This window comes from Colletotrichum lupini, chromosome 2 (assembly GCF_023278565.1).
Source record: "Colletotrichum lupini chromosome 2, complete sequence".
NCBI classification, from domain to species: domain Eukaryota; kingdom Fungi; phylum Ascomycota; class Sordariomycetes; order Glomerellales; family Glomerellaceae; genus Colletotrichum; species Colletotrichum lupini.
In genome coordinates this window covers 4,247,481-4,265,983 of record NC_064675.1, presented here as the reverse complement: position 1 = coordinate 4,265,983, position 18,503 = coordinate 4,247,481, and the positions used below count along the sequence as shown (strand labels likewise).

General features: G+C 53.1%; 5 protein-coding genes across 5 annotated transcripts; 2 read left to right on the top strand and 3 right to left on the bottom strand.

Annotated features, from left to right (window-relative positions):
• Nucleotides 1-72: 72 nt before the first annotated feature.
• CLUP02_03596 (sodium/bile acid cotransporter) lies at nucleotides 73-5,252 on the top strand (the record flags this gene model as incomplete). The annotated part of the gene is made up of 10 exons (XM_049282616.1): nucleotides 73-216; nucleotides 268-308; nucleotides 368-596; nucleotides 963-1,186; nucleotides 1,274-1,424; nucleotides 1,492-1,991; nucleotides 2,085-2,686; nucleotides 2,746-2,842; nucleotides 2,937-2,990; nucleotides 3,065-5,252. 10 exons carry the CDS (start codon nucleotides 73-75, stop codon nucleotides 5,250-5,252), a joined length of 4,230 nt encoding a protein of 1,409 aa, XP_049139759.1.
• A 343-nt stretch (nucleotides 5,253-5,595) lies between these two features.
• Nucleotides 5,596-7,746, bottom strand: CLUP02_03595 (glucose N-acetyltransferase; the record flags this gene model as incomplete). Its single annotated transcript, XM_049282615.1, has 4 exons — nucleotides 5,596-5,652; nucleotides 5,711-6,306; nucleotides 6,368-6,947; nucleotides 7,636-7,746. 4 exons carry the CDS (start codon nucleotides 7,744-7,746, stop codon nucleotides 5,596-5,598), a joined length of 1,344 nt encoding a protein of 447 aa, XP_049139758.1.
• A 708-nt stretch (nucleotides 7,747-8,454) lies between these two features.
• Nucleotides 8,455-10,177, bottom strand: CLUP02_03594 (glycosyl hydrolase family 1; the record flags this gene model as incomplete). Its single annotated transcript, XM_049282614.1, has 2 exons — nucleotides 8,455-9,841; nucleotides 10,134-10,177. 2 exons carry the CDS (start codon nucleotides 10,175-10,177, stop codon nucleotides 8,455-8,457), a joined length of 1,431 nt encoding a protein of 476 aa, XP_049139757.1.
• Nucleotides 10,178-11,533: 1,356 nt separating this feature from the next.
• On the top strand, nucleotides 11,534-12,917 carry CLUP02_03593 (uncharacterized protein; the record flags this gene model as incomplete). The annotated part of the gene is made up of 6 exons (XM_049282613.1): nucleotides 11,534-11,694; nucleotides 11,746-11,832; nucleotides 11,937-12,268; nucleotides 12,319-12,349; nucleotides 12,405-12,474; nucleotides 12,522-12,917. The coding sequence occupies 6 exons, from the start codon at nucleotides 11,534-11,536 to the stop codon at nucleotides 12,915-12,917; spliced, it is 1,077 nt and encodes a 358-aa protein (XP_049139756.1).
• A 231-nt stretch (nucleotides 12,918-13,148) lies between these two features.
• Nucleotides 13,149-17,932, bottom strand: CLUP02_03592 (FACT complex subunit pob-3; the record flags this gene model as incomplete). Its single annotated transcript, XM_049282612.1, has 11 exons — nucleotides 13,149-13,756; nucleotides 13,893-14,008; nucleotides 14,199-14,492; nucleotides 14,593-14,741; nucleotides 14,855-15,441; nucleotides 15,627-15,636; nucleotides 16,204-16,486; nucleotides 16,537-16,908; nucleotides 16,965-17,470; nucleotides 17,537-17,759; nucleotides 17,922-17,932. The coding sequence occupies 11 exons, from the start codon at nucleotides 17,930-17,932 to the stop codon at nucleotides 13,149-13,151; spliced, it is 3,159 nt and encodes a 1,052-aa protein (XP_049139755.1).
• Nucleotides 17,933-18,503: the final 571 nt, after the last annotated feature.

Sequence of the window (18,503 nt, the reverse complement as noted above, 5' to 3'; positions counted from 1 at the left end):
TTTGGTACCACTGACTCTGAGGAATCCGGGGAACCGGGGGAAGGAAGAGGACGTTATTCGAGCACCCCTTGGATGGTGTTCCCAAAGCCACGGAGCCGAGATGAAAGAAAACTCCGGTCGAGAACAATTATTTCACACGTGCTTCAGCTCATCAATCACACGCCGGGCATGAACATCGGCCAAATCGGCACGGCACCGAAGCGGAGAAACCCCGAAGTTCTCTAGGTCTCGCGTCTCGCCGTATAAGCCGAAGCTTACTTACTCGAGAAGATGCATCTGTGTACTCTGAACCATCTTCCAGCACTGAAGTCAATCACTTGTTCTCACTTCCAGAGATCAAGTGACTTGGCGAAAACTTCCTATGCAGGAGTCTTGGACGAATCCCACCTTCGGACGACACCGATGTCGGGGTTCTCACCGCGCCCACGCCTACGCCGCCCGGGTATAACCCGGCCCCGCCCTCGCGACGCGAAACCAACGACTCAAAACGCAAGACTGCGAGTGACCTGGGCGTTGGCGTCATCCATTCTCTTTCCCTTGCAAATCACCTAATCTTTGTCTGCGGAGGAAGACTTGTCCGGCACGGTTTGGGAAGAGTAAGTAGATAGGTACTGAGAGGGAGAGGGACGGCCAAACGTTCGGCTTGCCGTACATGAAAGGGCCCGTATGTTTGGGACATGAAGTCGTTTTAACCTTAATCCAATACAACTTACCCTCTGGATATAAGTCTTGGCAGCTCATTGCAGGCTAAATCTCTCAACTTACCACACTTTATCTCGATAAGTTAGATCGGCTAGAGATACGGAGGTCTTCCAGTCCCGTCACTACATTTAAACAGCCCGACTATCTTACCTTAAGGGAACTCCACCTTTTACGACCGTCCCGACCCGACGACACACCGACGCACCTCCGATGTCTCATTCGGCCTAAGCCGGCGCAAGAGAGAAGTGTGTGCCTCTCAGAAAGCCATGGCCGGCCCCGTGGACGCCCGCGATGAGAGCGCGAAGCCTCAGTCGGCGACCGCACCGACGTCGACGTGGACGCGCGTCCGGATCAAGGCGGTCAAGATCTTCAAGCTCGTCTTGGCGCAGTGGCTCGTTATCGGCTTCGCTTTGAGCTGTGTTTTTGCGTACTTTTTCCCGAGTAAGTTGGAATCTACGCACGTCTCTTCATTTGAAAACGGAGAGTGAGCGAGGGAGGGAGAGACACACACAGAGTGAACTTGAAAACGAGTACATGACTAACAAACTGAACTACAAGATGTCGCGGCTAGAGGTGGACCGATCAGGTCAGAGTACACCATCATCTATGGCGGCATCGCCATCATCTTCCTCGTCAGCGGCTTGCAGCTCTCGCACGCGAAGCTGAGGCAGAATGTAGCCAATTGGCGTTTGCATGTCATTGTCCAGGGTATCAGCTTTATCGTGATTCCCGTAATACTACTAAGTAAGAAACTCACTTGACATGAACATGCCGCTCATAAGTCCCCAGGGGATGGAGGCATTGGGCGAAACACCCATCTCAAACCATAAACTAACACAACCCCAAAAAGTCATCGTACACATCATCATCGCAGCAGGCGGCCTCCGCACCCAAGCCCTCGCAACCCCCATCATCGTAGGCATGGTCGTCGCCTCCTGCCTGCCAACAACAATCGCCTCCAACGTCGTAATGACCCGCGCCTCCGGCGGCGACGACGCAGCCGCCATCATCGAGGTCGTCATCGGCAACGTGCTAGGCAGCTTCATCTCTCCTGGTCTAATTTACGGGTTCATTCCCAAGACGCCCGAGTTTGCCGACTGGCAGCCCGCGAACCCGAGCACCCTGGGTGCCATGTACGCCAATGTCCTGAAGCAATTGGGCTTGAGCGTGTTGTTGCCGTTGGCTGTGGGACAGGTTATGAGGTGGTTTTGGGAGAAGAAGGTCGATTGGGCGCTGAGGACGTTTTATCTTGCCAAGGTGTCGACGTTTTGTCTGATTTTGCTTGTCTGGTGAGTTGGTGTTGCCCCTTTTCATGATATACCCTCGCCCCTTTCACGGCTTTCTCTTCGTGATATATGGTTCTTGATACTAATACCGGATAGGACAACATTCTCAGCAGCCTTCAAAACAGGCGCCCTCTACGTAACCCCCCACCCCTCCATAATCTTCAACGTCTTCATGAACGTCGCCCTCTACGCCCTCTTCACCCTCATCTGCTTCTACGCCGCCCGCCCTCCCTTAGCGCTCTGCAACGCAATCAATCCTCGTCTCGCCGATTCCCGCCCCTTACAGTCCCGCTGGGTACCCAACTTCCTCCGACGCGCTGTCACGGTTCAACAGTTACCGAGAGAGCAGATGATTGCCGTCTGCTTCTGCGGCGCGGCCAAGACAACGTCGTTGGGAATCCCGCTGGCGACGGCTATGTGGACGCAGTCGGATGATTTGACGAGGGCGTTGATTCAGATTCCAGTGTTGTTGTATACCATCGAGCAGGTTTTCATGGCGCAGATTTTGGTGTACGTATTCAAGTGGTATTTGAGGAGGGCTGCTAAGGCTGAAGGGGATGAAGAGGGGGGCAGTGTTGGGTCTGGGGTTACAAGTGTGGCTGGGCAAGGGAGGGGGGAGGAAGAGGGGGATCGGTCATCTAGGAAGTCAATTGGTGAGAGGGATGATGAGAAGAAGGGCGGAGAAGTCAGGGACGGGAGTAATGTAGTGCCCGTCAAGACCATTCCTGAGAAATAATTGGTGTTGGTTCAAACGCAGTCTTCAGCTTGTTCAGCGTAATGTACGCAGCTCCACCTAACGCAAAAACCAAAAGGCTAGGCGTGAAAATGGAGTTCTTTCCAACCTACCCCCGCGAGTCAGCAGTACATGAGAGCGTTTGTCAAGGCGATCTCACTTGCAGAGGTGGTTCTTTTATTGTACTGCCACGATATGACCGGCCAATCAATCAGTGGCCCCATGTACGTTGAATACAGCGCCATGAAGAAACATGTCCTCCTGAATGGGTGCAGTAATTGAAGCCTTGTCACCTCACTACGTCCTTTTTAGGCCGCAAGGCAGAATTGAGCGCATGAATCAGCCTCATCTTCAACACATACCTAAGCACATTAGTCCTATCTATGCAAGAAGCGCACCCTAACAACATTTTCATCCCCCGGCCTTCATCTTCGAGCCTTCACCTTTGGCAGTGGCTCATCTTCAATCGTACTGTCACCATGGACACCGCCGGTTCGGAGTGTCTCGAAAACCAAAACTCTACGGACTGTCTGCTCCGGGCTCTTCTGAACATTCTTGCGGAGCAAAAACAAGCACAAGATGCAGGCATCGATTGGGATCCCATCACCTTCGGCTTTACGCTTTTGATTGGATTGGTAGCCTCCATGGTTGCTCTTGCTACAGTCTTCCAAGCTGTTCTTGCGGGTGGGAAAGGTGGTCGTAGAGCAAATGGTCGAGCCATCGGGAAATGGTCGAAACGAACCACAAGGAAATGGATTCTTTCCGAAATGAGCTGGAGTTACACCGCCTATACTCCCATGCTGAGACTGGACAATCTGAAACGACAGCTTGACGATGCGATACGAAAGCTGAAGAACGAAGAAGAGAAAAAGCCGAGGGAGGAAGAGAAACAAAGGCTGCCGCCCTTGCTCCCAGCGAGTGCGCTTGTTAGGTTACTGCCCTCTGATGTTGTTGGCTCTCCAATTGAGGCCAGAAGAGTGGAAGCACGAAAAGCACCCATTCCTGATGTGCCGTCATATCCAGCTACATGGCTTGCTCTTTTCAAAACCACTGGGTTGGAAAACTTCGACGGGTTTGATCTTATGCCAGTCACTGCCGACTATCTTCCAGAGGACTTTGTTGCCGCTCCTGCTTCTGCAGAGGTTGGCGCGATTGTGGTAATCGCAGCAGCTGCTGGGGTCCAGCGGTTGGACGCCGACGCAGATTTATACCCTGTCATCATTGGCTGCGGCTTCCAATTTGATTTCCGTCAGCACCCAGTTCTCGGTGTCATTGGGGCATTTTCTGAGCATCATAGCAGAGACAACGACATTACGCCGACGCCCGTGATCAAAGGAACAGACTGCTTTCTCCCAGATCGCTACACCCTCAGCCGGCACTACATACCGACCGTCGTCTTCCTCTGGGCCAAGTCGCCAAAGTTCACTCCGTCTCTCTTCCCAGGACCAGTGTGGAAAGAGTATAACCCGTTCACGGCCATTGCTCTAAACGGAGGGTTTTGGAGTAAAGTTCGATTCGATCGATTTCAAGAATCGGACTGGGATGAAAATGGCCGTTCTCTTTCGTTCTTTAAGCAACCGTTTGATGACTTATCAGCTGCTGAACTGCGAGGACATGCTTTCAAAGCGATAAGAGGTGAAGTAGCAGGGAGAGACTACCCATGGCTCCGCTGTCCACAAGTACTTCGGTTGTGTCTTACCCTACTCAATAATCCCATGGATCTTCGACAAAAAATTTCGAACTTCACATTTAGTCAAAAGGAAAAGCTTCGTGAAGAAGCACGCAAACACTTGAATTACGCGGACGCCTGGCTAGCAGATTGCGATGGTGGCATGGGCAACATTGAAGGCCGGATTCAGCTCTTGTTCTTTACGACGCAGATTCTATCCCGAGCAGAGACTATGACGCAGAAAGGTATTCTTCAAGTTCCCGATAGAACGGAACCAACACTGGAAACGTCGGAACCGCCACAGCCTCCGATGACAGTGCGAGACATTCACTCCAAGACGATTCAAGCCCTCCACAACCTAGTCGATGGCTTCGAACTCGAGCTCGAAGGCCTCAAAGCAGCCTTGAAGATAAAAGTGGCGAATCACGGTAGAACAAGAGCTTATTCGCAGTGGCATAGTGGCAGATTCGGAGCTCTACGATGTCACTTGCGTAACAAGTTCTTCGGTGGCCCGCCAACACAGACAGACTTGGAAATAACTCCTGAAGATCATGAATATCTGGAACATTTCAGGAGAAAGTTAGAGGAGTCTAAGATACAAGTAGAAAGATTAGTAGGACCCTCGTACAACGTGCCAACCAATTTCTTCAACACTCATCAAATGCTAAGCAGGTTAGCGAAAATAGTAGGTTGCCACTCTGAGTCAAGTAATGAAGACAGAGAGAACGAGGAATTGAATCAAAAGATTGATGATATCATCATATATCGCTCTCTGCTTCTAGGAGTGCTATTCTATACAGCTCTCGACAATTCTGAGTTGCACAAATCAGGAGTATGGGATCGTGTGGTCCCCATCATTTGAGGATCAGAACGAACTTGGCGCGCGTGTACATACTCTATGCAACCGTAGATAGTCATATTACCCATCACTATTTCGTTTGGCTTTTGTATCAACTTTCTAGTCTATTGAAAAGGTCTTTGCTAGAGTGTATTTCCTTTTTTTGACCCTTGCATGATCCATCAGTCGCGATAGCTCGATAATGGAATTATCAAACAACGCTGAGTTGGTGTGCAGCAGCCGGGGTTATCCATCCTAAGCACTTGTCGGATTCATGCGTCAAAGTGGAGTTTTAGTTCGATTAAATAGAGAGAAGTTACGACGAAAACCACCTTACTCCGACTTAATGAAACCTATACCTCCATGACTAGCGGCGTCTGCGGCCATTCTCTAGCGTTTCCGGGGGACTCGTGTCACAGACTCGCTGTCTCGTTGTTAGCCGCGCTTTTTGCAAACTACTTGAGACTTTCTAGCAGACTTACTTTCCTGCGTTCTCTAAACTCCTCGTAGATCCCACGCCAGATATCTCTCGCGGCACAACTTCCAAGACCATCCATCATGGCCACACATTTAGGCTCTCTCTCCCGGACCAAGTTTTCGGGGGCATCCAACCAGGGCTTAGGCAAGGGCCAGTCCGAGAAATGTAGCAGCTTTGCCTCGTTGTACACAGCGACTGGGTCCCAGGCTTCTTCGTCGCTGCCAAGGTACCATTGGTGGCTGTCTTTGCTGAATTCACCGGTTAACAAATCGTAACGCCGGTGCGGTAGGACCATGGCGCTGTCCTGGTATAATTCGTTGACGAGCTCCATGTCGTAGTCGTTTCTTCCAGCGTTGTTGATCTTTGATTTTATGCGAGTAAATTCCACTTGACTTGGTTGAATAAGAATGACTTGGGAGGATAGGATGTGTTTATCTGGGTGAAGCCAATATGCACGTGGCATGGCGACTGGGGTTGGCGGAAGAGAGAAGAGCTCGTCCATGTGTTGTAGGAGAGTTGAGTCCGAGTCGATTGAAAGTACGCGGTCGTATTTCGTCTGGTTAAAGGCGAGAAGTTTTGTGAAAGAATCCGCCCAGGTTGCTAGATAAGCTCCATGTCAGCTCTTGGCGGCCAGGATGATGATCCTGGAGGGGCGACTTACGATCTGAGCCTGTTCGATGTTGAACTGATATTGGATCAAGCTTTACGTTGTACTTCTCCCGAGCAAGGATGAGGAGTTTGGCATCATCTGATGAATCTTCATGTTCCTTCTCATGAGGATCAGCGAGCATGACGGAGGGGTACATCAGAACTCGGTCCGCTTTACTCTCAAGGTGTTGCAACCTCTCAAAGAACATGACCGAGTTACAGAGGTAGTCTTTATTAGTGACATACTGGACATACGCAAACCGAGACCAGTCTACAGACTCGACGTCAGGTGACTCATCGTGTTGAGAAGTAGAGTAGGCTGCTCGAATGGCTTCAATCTGATCACGATTGTAGACTCCAACACCCGATAGCAACAATAGCCCAAGAATAGTGAACGCAGCCAACTTGAGCTGTCTCAGAGTAAAGATTGTAGGGGAAGGCCTGCCCTTCCATGGTAAAGAACCCGAGAAGGCCGCATCGTCGGTTTGAAGCGGCGTGTAGGCAAAGCGGCCGCGGAGCCACTGAAGCGGCATAATAAGAACGAGGACCAAGCCGCAAAAGCAATAATCGGTGAAAGCAAACCACGCAGAGTTCTAGAGTGTCGTTTGAACTGGGAACACGAGCTGGGGATATAAGTGCGCACAAAGACTGTGGCTCACCCACTTTGGGAAACATGCTTAAGCATCTGCAAGGGGGTGAGGCCAGCGGGAAGACATTGCCAAGTCCATCCAGCCGCTCTGCCCTGAACCTGGAGAAATTGGCAGATGGAGTCACGGTGTATGCCATGCCTGGCGCGATTCCGTGATTCCTCGGCAAGGACCGCGCGGGCAACGGCATCTGGCCTTCTTGGCCTGTCGCTGAGACGAGACATTGTCTTGCTGTCATTTTGCGCGAACTGAGATCTTTCCGAACCGCGTCAGGCACCAAAGAGTCTCTGCGTTGGTTCTCGGCCGAAGCTCAAATAAAAGCAAACAGGGTGCTTGTTGTCTCAAACCGTTCAGTTGGAACTGGGCGCCATTGGCTGAAGCCAGATATTGTTGCTCTCTGTAGGTCAAGCTGGGCAGAGTCCCACTTGATAAAGAGAACGCGCTGGCGAAATGCTTATGATTTCAAACAGAGCCTTTGTCTGTTTGTGATATCTGTGGTTGCAACTTGTATGAGACAAAGAGCTGGTGATGCCTGCTGAAGCAAACAACTCGAGCCGCCCTTTGGGCTCTCTTCCCCCTTCTACTGCGATTTCAATAGCTCAAACGCGACTACGCATCTAAAGCCGGGACCTACAACAGCGCCGAGGCCTTGCAGGTGGACAGCGGCTTCATGTTCGGCACCGTGTTCCGACCCAACATCAAGAGCTGGGTGGTCGGGATTAACCCAGCCGCCCAGCCGACCCATTGCTGGGTCGACCGTATGCGGCTCAAATCAGGCACATCCGATATCGTACATAAGCCCTCTTCGGACCTCGCTGGCTTTTCGCTTATCTTTACTTCGTCGATAATTAATTTCATGGCATACCGTGATCCGTGGCATCCATGGCGCTCGCAACTGTGAGGGGCCTGTATACCACAGGCAAGTCATAAATGACAGCCAGCGAATTCTTCGTTCTTCGAATATGTCTTATTCACGTGAAGACACAGGGAATATGAGAAGGAAGAAGGCCGAGCCGGCATGATTCGTGGCATGTTGGCTATGGAACCACCTTAGCCCAAACTCTGGTTCGGCAGTTCTTCATGGCTTACAAAGGCCGCCTCAATTGCTGGTCGACAAGCCATGTGAGTTCTGGGTGATACCTACATGAAGTTCTTAAGCGAGGTTCGAATGTAACCGAAAACATGAAGTTTATCCGGTCATCACAATTCAGCGAGACAACCCATATCTCATACTCCAGTTCACTCCATGATCGACATCAGATTTAAGCCTTCTCAATTCGGTATTTCATATCCAAACTACATATTGGATCGCAATAAAACAATCTTCATACATCATCATGAGCAGATCAGTGCTCTCTGTACATTTTCGTAAATGATATGCATATCCAAGCTTAATGGATGCCCTTTAACCTGCTCTTGTTATGCGTCAACACTCACACACCGTGACAAATGCTTAGGCCTTCTTGATGAGACTGTCAAAGAGGGGCTTGAGGCTCTTGGCGCTCTTCTTGGGGTATCTCTTCTGGTCGTTCTCATAGTCGACAAAAGTGACGCCGAAACGAGTCTCGTAGCCCTCGGCCCACTCGAAGTTGTCCATGAGGGACCACGCCATGTAGCCCTTGACGTTGACACCGTCCTTCTCGTGGGCATCGGCCATGGCCTTGACATAGCCGTCAAAGTACTTGACACGGAAGTCGTCCTCGAGAATCTGCTCAAGGGGCATGTCGTTCTCGCCCTTGAGGGAGGTACCGTTTTCTGTGACGTAGATGGGCGGGTAGCCGTAGCGCTTGGAGAGCCAGACAAGGAGGTTGTGGAAGCCCTGGGGGTTAGGGCGCAGCCAGAAAGACTGGGTCTCTTCGCCGATGTTCTCACCGCTCTTGGACTCGAAGAGGGTCTCGAGGTTACCAAGGAAGTCGTCCTCCTCAGGAGGGGTGGTCTTGTGCTTGATGTAGTTGGCCGTGTAGTGGTTCATGCCGTAGAAGTCGTTGGATCCCTTGACAAGGGCGAGTTCCTCAGGCGTAAACTCGGGCAGGCGTTCCCCAAGCTGCTTGAGCATGGAGTCGGGGTACTTGCCGAAGTAGATTGGGTCAGCGAACCAGGAAATGGCGAACTCGATCTTGCGGTCAGAGGCCTCGACGTCCTCAGGGTCCTCAGGATCCCAGGGGTAAGTGGCATCACCGTTCAAGGTGATACCAATCTGGCCACCATTGGTGGGCTTGAACTCCTCGCGGTAGACCTTGACTGCGCGGCCGTGGGCAACGAGCAAGTTGTGGCCAACGATCCAGGGTTCGCGGGAAGAGTCACCGATGGCGGACTTGCTGCGGTCTGAGGTGTGACCGGGTGCGAAAAAGCCACTGCTGTAGCCGAGAATGGAGGAACACCAAGGCTCGTTGAAGGTGATCCAGTTCTTGCACTTGGGAATGGCCTTGAAGACGATGCGGGCGTAGTGCTCAAAGTCGAGAGGGAACTCCTCACGGTTCAGGAGACCACCGTAGCGCTTGTCGAGTCCATCGGGGAGATCCCAGTGGAAGAGGGTGATGAATGGGGTGATGCCAGCCTCAAGGAGGTCGTCGACGAACTTGATGTAGTGGTCAAGGCCGGCCTGGTTGATGGGGTCGTTGCGACCACCGACAGGGATGATTCTCGACCAGGCAAGGGAAAAGCGGTAGGTGTTTGCGCCAACGGACTTGAGCAGGGCAATGTCTTCGGCAGTGCGGTTGTAGGAATCGCAGGCGACGGCACCGGAGCTGCCATCGGCAATCTTGCCGGGGATGGCGCAGAAGGTGTCCCAGATGGAAGGACCACGACCGTCCTTCTCGGCGGCACCCTCAATCTGGTAACTGTAGTGGTGGACAAATAGCGTCAGCAGGGGTCTCGCATGTTGTGTCGTCGTGGTCGCTAAATGAGGGGAGAGGGGAAAGATGATAGTGGGGGCAGCTCGGAGGGGAAGTGGAATTTGCAGGCGGGACGGGAAAGACGGAGGGAAGAGGGCGAAGTGTGGTGGGAGAATGCTTGTAAGTCATCCAAATCGGGATATCGGCGGAAGAGGGAGCGAATATGCATGGTGATAACAACCAGACCAGGGCATTGGGGATGGGCCGAGCCGGGTTGATGATGAGATGAAATACGTACGATGCGGTGGCAAAGCCCCAAAGGAAGTCGTTGGGAAGAGACATGATGGACGGGTTTGAAGGGCGGCCAGCTACGGAGAGGAGGTTTGGTATTATGATTCTCAGAGAGTCGTCAGTCTGCGAGGCACCTACGCTAAGACTGATGGAGCGGTTTCGATGGGCTTGACGGTGGGATGATGATGGCTCAGCCAAGAGTAGATTATTTGCCCCGACAAGAAACGAACCACTTGATAACAAGTGGTCAAAAGAGATCGAGAAGAGAGATGAGATGTAAAAGGAGGCGACGGGGAGAGGAGGGAGCAAGATGGGATCGTACAGATGGACAGCGAGGTGCTGCCACGATACTTATAAGATGCAAAAGAAAGACGGAAGGAAGCAGCGCGGCGCAATTAAAACGGCATTGTGACCTTGGGATGGACGGGGGTACTTGGACGTCCTTGGTAGGTTTAGGCAAAAGGAAAGGTAGCCAGATACAAGGATTACTCGAGTATAATAAACTAAGGTAGACAGGGCAGGGAAGGAAGAAAAAAAAAGATGGGACAAACACCCGCATCGTGTCAAGGTATCCGTCTGTACTAAGCGTGCAGGTGTGCAGTGAGAGTGAGGTACAGACTGGGCACATCAGACAACGACATGGGACGGATGGACGTGGTATCAGGTAGCGCCTTGGTCAATCTGGTACTCTGGACGTCTCCAATGTCGGACCGTCGACACCGAGAAGCTAGGACTAGAACATGGCCCGAAGGTGGATGGTGCTGGCGTTGGGATTGGCATTGGCGTCGGCGTTGGATGGATGGGTCGGAGGCGCGATCTGGCAAGTTACCTACCTTTGGTTCGTAAAGATGAGGCGTCCAACGTGAGTTTTCTTTGCCCGCCAGTAGCGTCTACTTTGAGCGGTGTACCTATCTCGTTACCCAGATGGCGCGGGGATTTTCCGACAGTAGAATGTGCGTGGAACACCGAAAAGAAGCGCATCGTCATGTTCCATTCGCTAGAGTCGGCAGAGGCTACGGGAGAGATGGAAGGAATGAAGGCAGTAGGGAAATGTCCACGGCAGCTGCCGCCACTAGAGTGACCTTGTGCAACCTTGATGTACGTGTACATGGAATCCTGTGAGACGGGGGGCAAGCACGTCCTCATCCCGATGCCTCTTTCCAAATGAATTTGGAGGCGATGGAAAAGAAGGTACGAATAGGCAAGTATCTACCCCCTTCTTGCCCTCCTTGGGGTTTCTTCGACCCGACACCCAACAGGGGAAGTGCATCTGCGCCTAGGCCAGGGGCGCCTTCCATTACCCCGCCGTGGGGTCCCCTTTTTCCCAAGTGCTCCCCATTTCTCTCCTCTCCGCCGCCGCTTCCCAGAGTCTAGAGAGCACACGACGGCCCGTCTATCCGTCAAAACATGACCTTTTCTCTGCCCAGCTCGTCTTACGGTTTACCAGCACCAGCCTCCAAGAGCCAATTCGAAACACGAACAAACCTCGATTTCTCACCTGACGATCTCCGAACTTATATGATTGGACACTTGTCTCTATTCGGCACAAGCGCCAGCATGAATTCGCTGTAATTTCTGCAGCCCACGCACCAAGTTCTCCTTGCACATCACACACACAGGTTGTGTAAAACATACCGGTACGGACACATATGCACACTGGATGGCCCGCGACATGCATATCGCCAAACGCTGTCGCCAAAACTCCGGTGACGGCTCAATTCCGCCGGCCGCTAGCACAATCTGAGCTGGTCCCAATGTCTGATTGCCTCGCCAGGATCGGCTGGTAGCAGACATGGAGCAATGCTCGCAGCACACTCTGCAAGGTCTCGTCCTACGCAATCGCTCGCATAAGGCGACCGACCATGGCCACGGGGAATCCTCCCGAGCTCTCCTTGACTCCCAGACAACGGGTAACCAGCCGCTGCTGCCACGATTTTCCTTACTTTGGTCACGCCCAGTCCAAAATTTCAGAAAACTCCCGGCTCCGCGAACAAAATCCCGTCGCTCTCGGTGAGCGGACGCCGGACGGGAGAGTCTCCCTTCCACTTGTATCTACCTACACCCGGCTCGTCCAATGTCACTCCAAGAAGCTTCTCCAACTCCGGCTATCGTCCCATAATCTCCGCACCATCCAGCTTTCTCGTCCCCAGCTTCATAGCAAGACTCTGATATAGACGGCATCTCAACTTCAGAACACCTGGCATTATTTCAAGGCTTCTTGCGGTTCCTTTTTCTCCGTCCGGCGCTTTTATCAAGCGGCTCATGGATGGATGTGCAGATACGACTTTACGAGGAGCTGCATCCTGCTTGAAATCCAATTCCGCCCCTCCAAGGCCGACAGCCCCAGCGTAAGCACCTTAGTTTGCGCGATTACAACACGCCGTATCACATGAAGAACCACGGATCTGTTGTTTCTACGCGGAAGGCCAACGCCTCTCCCGGTCATCCAAGGAAACGATGCAACTGCTTGGTGTCTTCTCGATTTCGGTTGACAAAGCCGTCTGCCCGGCTGGCGGAGCCTTCACTTACAGCCAACAGGCCTTTGGTCAAGGTAGCGGAAGCTCAAAACGACACAAAACAACACCACTTCCGGAAGATCATCGGAGATTTTGCAACTTCTATTCCCTGCTGGGGCATGTGTGTACATGGTAGCATCTACAGCTATCTCAAGGTACCTTCATCTTTGCTGCTTTCATCGTGGACGCTGCAGTCAGTACAGCGCGCATGCCTGCCTGCCTCTTTGAAGCTCATTTCAATTCTTTCCGTAACTGCTACGCAGCGCATCCTCTGATATGTGCAAATCAAAAGTGCCATCTTTTGGGACTGCCACATCTTTGCGCCAACTTTTCAAGACTAACGGGACAGAGTCTTCGCCAGAAGCAAAGTCTTTGTTTTGGAGACTCTATCCGGAGCCTCACCGAGGTGTACGGAAGCCGGGACGAAGGTGAGCCGGCCCAGCTCGAGACGGCCCTGGACTCATTACGACCTACCCTGCCGCTGCAATGCACGGCATGGACAAGGCTTAATGCATGCCGTCGACAGCCGCATCCTCGTCCTCTCGGTCGTTCATTTTGCGTTTTCCGGGATGATTTGTCGTCATATTAACATCGCCATCCGCTGCTGCGGCCACGTCGGGAGCATCGTCTCCCTCGGTCCACTCTACAATCTCCCATTCAACCCTAATTTTCCCGTCTCTGCTATGATCAACAACCTGGCTGTGACGCAAGTTGCCCAAACGGGTACCATCGATCATGCCCTCGAACCAAGGAACGCCCTGGGTTTCCCTCCCAATTACCGTGGTTGTTGTCGGAACAGCGGGCTGTTCTTCCGGCTCTTCAAACTCTGGAATCAGCCCCAGATCTTCCAGATCTCGAAGGTCTTCACCTCGCAGGCTCGCAAGGGTCAGGTGGATGAACCCCGCCTCGGTAGGGGGTCTCTCGGTCCAGTAGGATAGCGGCGTGCCGCAGAAGCCGCAAAAGTTTCGTCTCGAAGGGTGGTGGTTGGAGGGTGATTCGAAAACGCGGCGGATCGCCGAGTGCCTTTCGTCCGGGTAGAAGGCGTGGGTTGAGCTGTGATACCACGAGAGTGGCACTCGGATCATGGCGGCCAGTGGGGTCGCGAGAGGAACTCCTGCGCATCAGATCATGGGTTAGCGGAGCTTCTGCTCTCGAAGAGGTGAGGCACGATCGGCTGTATGCGCGGCGGGATTATTTGAGAACGCCTGCTTACGGAAATCGCGAGAAATTGGCGAGACGAAGCCACTTACTGTGCATTGAGTCTGTATGGAATAGCACCTGGGCTTTCTCGGTGGTGCCTTGCGGGACCTCGATGATGTAACTGTTGCGCCCGCACTGGCAGCCGCCGCGCAACGGACGTTGAAAGCTACTTTCGCTCATGGTCGTCGTCTTTAGAAAGCGGGTCAAGTTTTTGAAATGACGATGATGGACTGCTGAATTGGAGGAAATTTTAAGGGTTAAAGTCAAGCGCTTGCAGGTCAAAGGGCAGAGACGTTTGTCGATGTTTTTTGTTTGTTTGGCGATCCTTACCCCAAAGCTGCAAGCAGGCAGGTCACTGCTTCACTGCCCCTCCGCAAGCGCAGCGCGAGGTGGGATGGCCCAGGATGAGCATCGAAGATTCCAGGTGAAGCTGGCACCTGTGCTGGCCGCCCTGGAATGGTTCCACCGCCCACTTGATGAGTTCGTGCGCCAGCGCCAGCGCCACCAACCCGCGCCCGAATAAAGCCCCGGTTCGGGTCTTGGCGAACCTTCCGTCTTGCCCCGGCCGCTGGGAGCGCTGTCTGCGTGGGGCACTTGTAGGAACCTCATTAGCAGGCGTGCTAAGGTCTACACGCTTTTGCACGCTTTTGCTGTGTGTTGCGGTCATATTCAATATTGTGACATCCTGTCATGAGACTTAAATGCAAGTGAACTGGGGATTCTCTATGGAAAAAGGATGCGGCTACATACAGAAACCGAAAGCCGATCAATCTTGCTTTGCACTTTACAAACTCGGAACGAAGTCTCAACACCGGATCCGTCCACCGCTGCCCGCGCGCGAGAGGGCTGTACGCTTGTACCACGATGCCGTTTTGTTGGCAGTAGGCGACTAGTTCTCGCTGTTGACACCACGGGTTAAGCTTTTCCCACGCTCATCAGCATCTCTCCCTCAATAGACTTTGCTCTGCAGACCTCTGTCAATGTCCTAACACGGCGAGGAAGTAAAACTCACCTCAATCTGATTCACACACGGCAACACCCCCTCGCAACCCTTCTTCATCTCCTCCAGCGCCCCGATCCCAAAATTACTAACCCCAAGCACCCTCGCCCTACCCTCCCTCAGAAACCTCCCCAACTCGCTCCAGATATCCCTCCACCGCGCAACGGGACGATGTACGAGAATCAAGTCAACGTACCCTCCACCCTCCTCCCCCCCAGCAATTCTGATTACACTCCCCAGTACACTCTCATACATCTTCTCCCCGTCGCCCTCCCAGCGTCCAACCTTGGTCGTCAAAAAAAGATGCTCCCTCTTGACTCTACTCTTCCCTGCCCCCTCTTCTCCCCGTCCATCACCACACCCATCCGATGACCCCTCCTCTCGCCGTCTCAAAAACACCCCAACGGCCCTCCCAACCTCCTCTTCATTCCCATACAGCTGCGCCGTATCAATGTGCCGGTACCCGGCCTCTAACCCCGCCAGACAGGCCGCGAAGCATTCTTCCCCCCTGAGCTGGTAGACGCCGAGACCGAGGCGGGGCATCGTTCCCGTTGAGCCTGAACCTGAGCCCGGGAGCGGGATGGGCTCGTTCATGGTATCTGGACGTGTAAGGTGTGTGGCAGGTTCGCTGTAGCTTGTTCGTGCGGTCGTGAGGACCCAGGGGACACAAGTAGTAAACGGCTGGCGCTTGGTGGTCATGACACGAAATCACATCTGCGTGGTCGTGTGGCATGTGCTGGGTTGACTCACTGGCGTACAAGGTGAAGGTGCTAGGCAAGCTTACATGGACCCCACTTGCATACTGCCGTGAGTAAACAGTCACTTGATACTAAACAAAAACGCACTCAGTAAATTCTCGTGTTGCAAACAGACTCGCAGGGTCTCTTCCAAGAAAAATATTAACCTCTTCTGCTTCGCCGCGACGCCCAGTCGGCCAGCGTCAAAGTAGATAATCATAGTGTTACATTTCATCCGACACCCAAATAAAAACGCCCAGCAGCCTCTCCACCCAGCCGATAAACACACCCAAAATTGAAAGGGCGCAATCAACCCGTCTTCTTCTTCTTCTTGGGCCTCTCCTCTTCCTCTTCTTCGTCATCCTCGCCATCGTCGCCGTCGTCGTTATCCACGTCGCTCTCTTGGCTGCCTGAGCCAGAGCTCTCGTGGTCGCTGTCAAACTCTTCGGCAACGTCACTCTCACTCTCGGCGTTGAAGTCCTCATCGACACTCTCTTCGTCCTCGTCAGCTGAGCCACGGTCGGCCTTGGCGGCACCAACAACCTCCTCTTCCGAATCGTCCATAGCTTGGTCGCGCATGGCTGCAGCAATGAGGTTGGTCTCTTCATCGATTTCGTTCTTAACGCGCAATCCCTTGAGTCTGAAGAACTCCTCGAGCCCCTTGAGATCCTCGCGGTTGATGTTGCTGAACTGTGATGAGCCAGCGCCGTTCTTCATCTGCACGGTGATATCAAAGGTTGACAGCGCAGAAACGGCACCTCCAACACGAGAGAATGTGATGGACGCTGTTTGCTCGTAGGCAATGTACGTCGCAGGTTTAGGCACAAACATGAACGCCTTCTCCAGGCAGTACAGGAAGCCTTCACTGGCCTTGATCGAGCACTTGATACCGAACTGATTGCGATGGCTGCGTGGATGTTAGCACAGATTCTCTCGCACGGATGGTGAGACACATACGTCTGGAAGTCCTTGGCAGGCGTCGTGATCTTCTTGTTGGCAAGTCCTCGGAAGATGTAGGTGATGACTTGGTGAAGAGGTTGCTCGTAGTGAGGCTGAAGCCTGTCCTTGTACCGCTCATCTATTTGCTCCTCGGTGAGGTTAAGATCAATCGTCACCTCCTCGTCCTTCTTGAACTGCATGACGATGAACGGGTATCTTGTCTGACCCTGGCGCAGGGGCGGGTCCAGGCCAACGCAGAGAAGCACGTGGGTCTCGTCTGGCTTGGGAAGCACCATAAACTTCTTGATGGCGTCGTACTGGATCTTGTAGTCGTACGTCTTACCACGGAGACGGAAAGACGCATCGTACATGTCGATATCGAAACGACCTCTGTCGGGGTGTCAGAAACTTTTGGGTTATAGACAGCTATAGCGATTCGCACATACCTGGGTGTGAGATGGAGGATGTCTAGGAACGTAGCGATAGTATCGCCTGCGGTCTCGCCAATCTCGGCCTTCTCCATCAGGGTATCGTAGAACAGGGTGACGGCGTTCTTCTCCTCTTCGCCGCCGGCGTCGCTACCAGCCTCGTCGCCCTCCACTTCCTTCTTGACGGTTCCGGGAATGTAAAACCGCATCTCAACGAGCTGATCCTTGCCGGCACCCGCCTTCTTGCCCTTTCCGCGCGCACCCCCCAAGTGGCCATTAGTGCCAGTATCGTTCTTGTCCGTGGGAGCTGAGAATTCGACTGCGACCTCGTTACGACCCGCCAAGTTGGTGTTTGAGATTTCGGAGTAGGGGATTTCGAACGCAGGGCGGCTCTGGACGTTGAAAGACAGCTCAGCCTTTCCAAAGTCGGCCTTGCCCCAGTTCCATCCCCTCAGGGCATGCTCCCTATTCTCGAGCGCGGTGCTGTACCAGTTCTTGAAGAGCTTGGCAAGACGCTCATAGTCCTTCACGCCAGTTACCAAGTCAGCATTCCATTCATCCTGAATCTAACGACTGACGCGCATCTTTACCTCTTGTTGGAAACCATCGAGCTGGATGATGCGCGAGTCTCGGTTGAGGATCTTGATTTCGTAGCCCTTGGCAGCTCGGCTCCACTGCGCCGAGGCAATTGTGCTGTGATCGAGAGTGAAGGTATCGCCACCGCCGGAGGGCTTCCAACCGAGACCGCTCTCGGCAAATCTGCACTTGCCGCTCTCCTTGGACAGGTCCAAGTAGATGCCGTCGAAGCTCTCTCTAGGAAGGGGCATCTCGTTAGCTATCGAACGATAGAAAAGTGGGAGAAGCTCCAATTGCGCCTGATTGTGGAATAGTTGTATCGCACCAAATCCATTGTTTCTCGGCAACTTGACGAACATGGGATCTGTGCGAAAGAAGGAGCGGGTGATGGGCACTCACATAGCTGCCATGATTGCTGGCGAGAGGTCGGAAGGTCAAGAAAAGTATCGGCTGGTGTCGTCGTGATACCGTCGCAGAGAAAGCTATACTCGAGGCGAAATATGTGAGGAAGTGACGTATGACTCGAATCGCCGATGTTCGAGATGGATAGGTGGGAAGGATAGAGATGGCGGTGCTTCAAGGAGGTCCCGCTGATGTCGGTGATAAAATTTCGGGCGTTGGCACTTCGCGCTGCACTTTCCCTGGTCGCGCAAGGCTACAGCACGGTGGCACAGCGACGACGCGACTTTCATTAAGTGCAGTGGGCCCTTTGCTCGCCGCTGGCTGGACGTTCTTTCACCCCCTGGCGCGGGCTTATGCGCTTCTCTGTGAGTCCTGCTTACCTAATACCAGAGAGGTCCAATCCGGTCTAGCGCAATTACCCCGACTTCCATTGCCTGGGACGGGAGCTTGAACCTGGTGGGGAGCAGCCCTGGAAGCACACTTGCCAAGTGTGGGGTAATTTCCTACCGAGGACAGCCGGGCTTAAGCAGGAGCTGGGAGCTGGAGCTGTCGGGTTCGGTCCGTCAAAGTGTCTCAAAA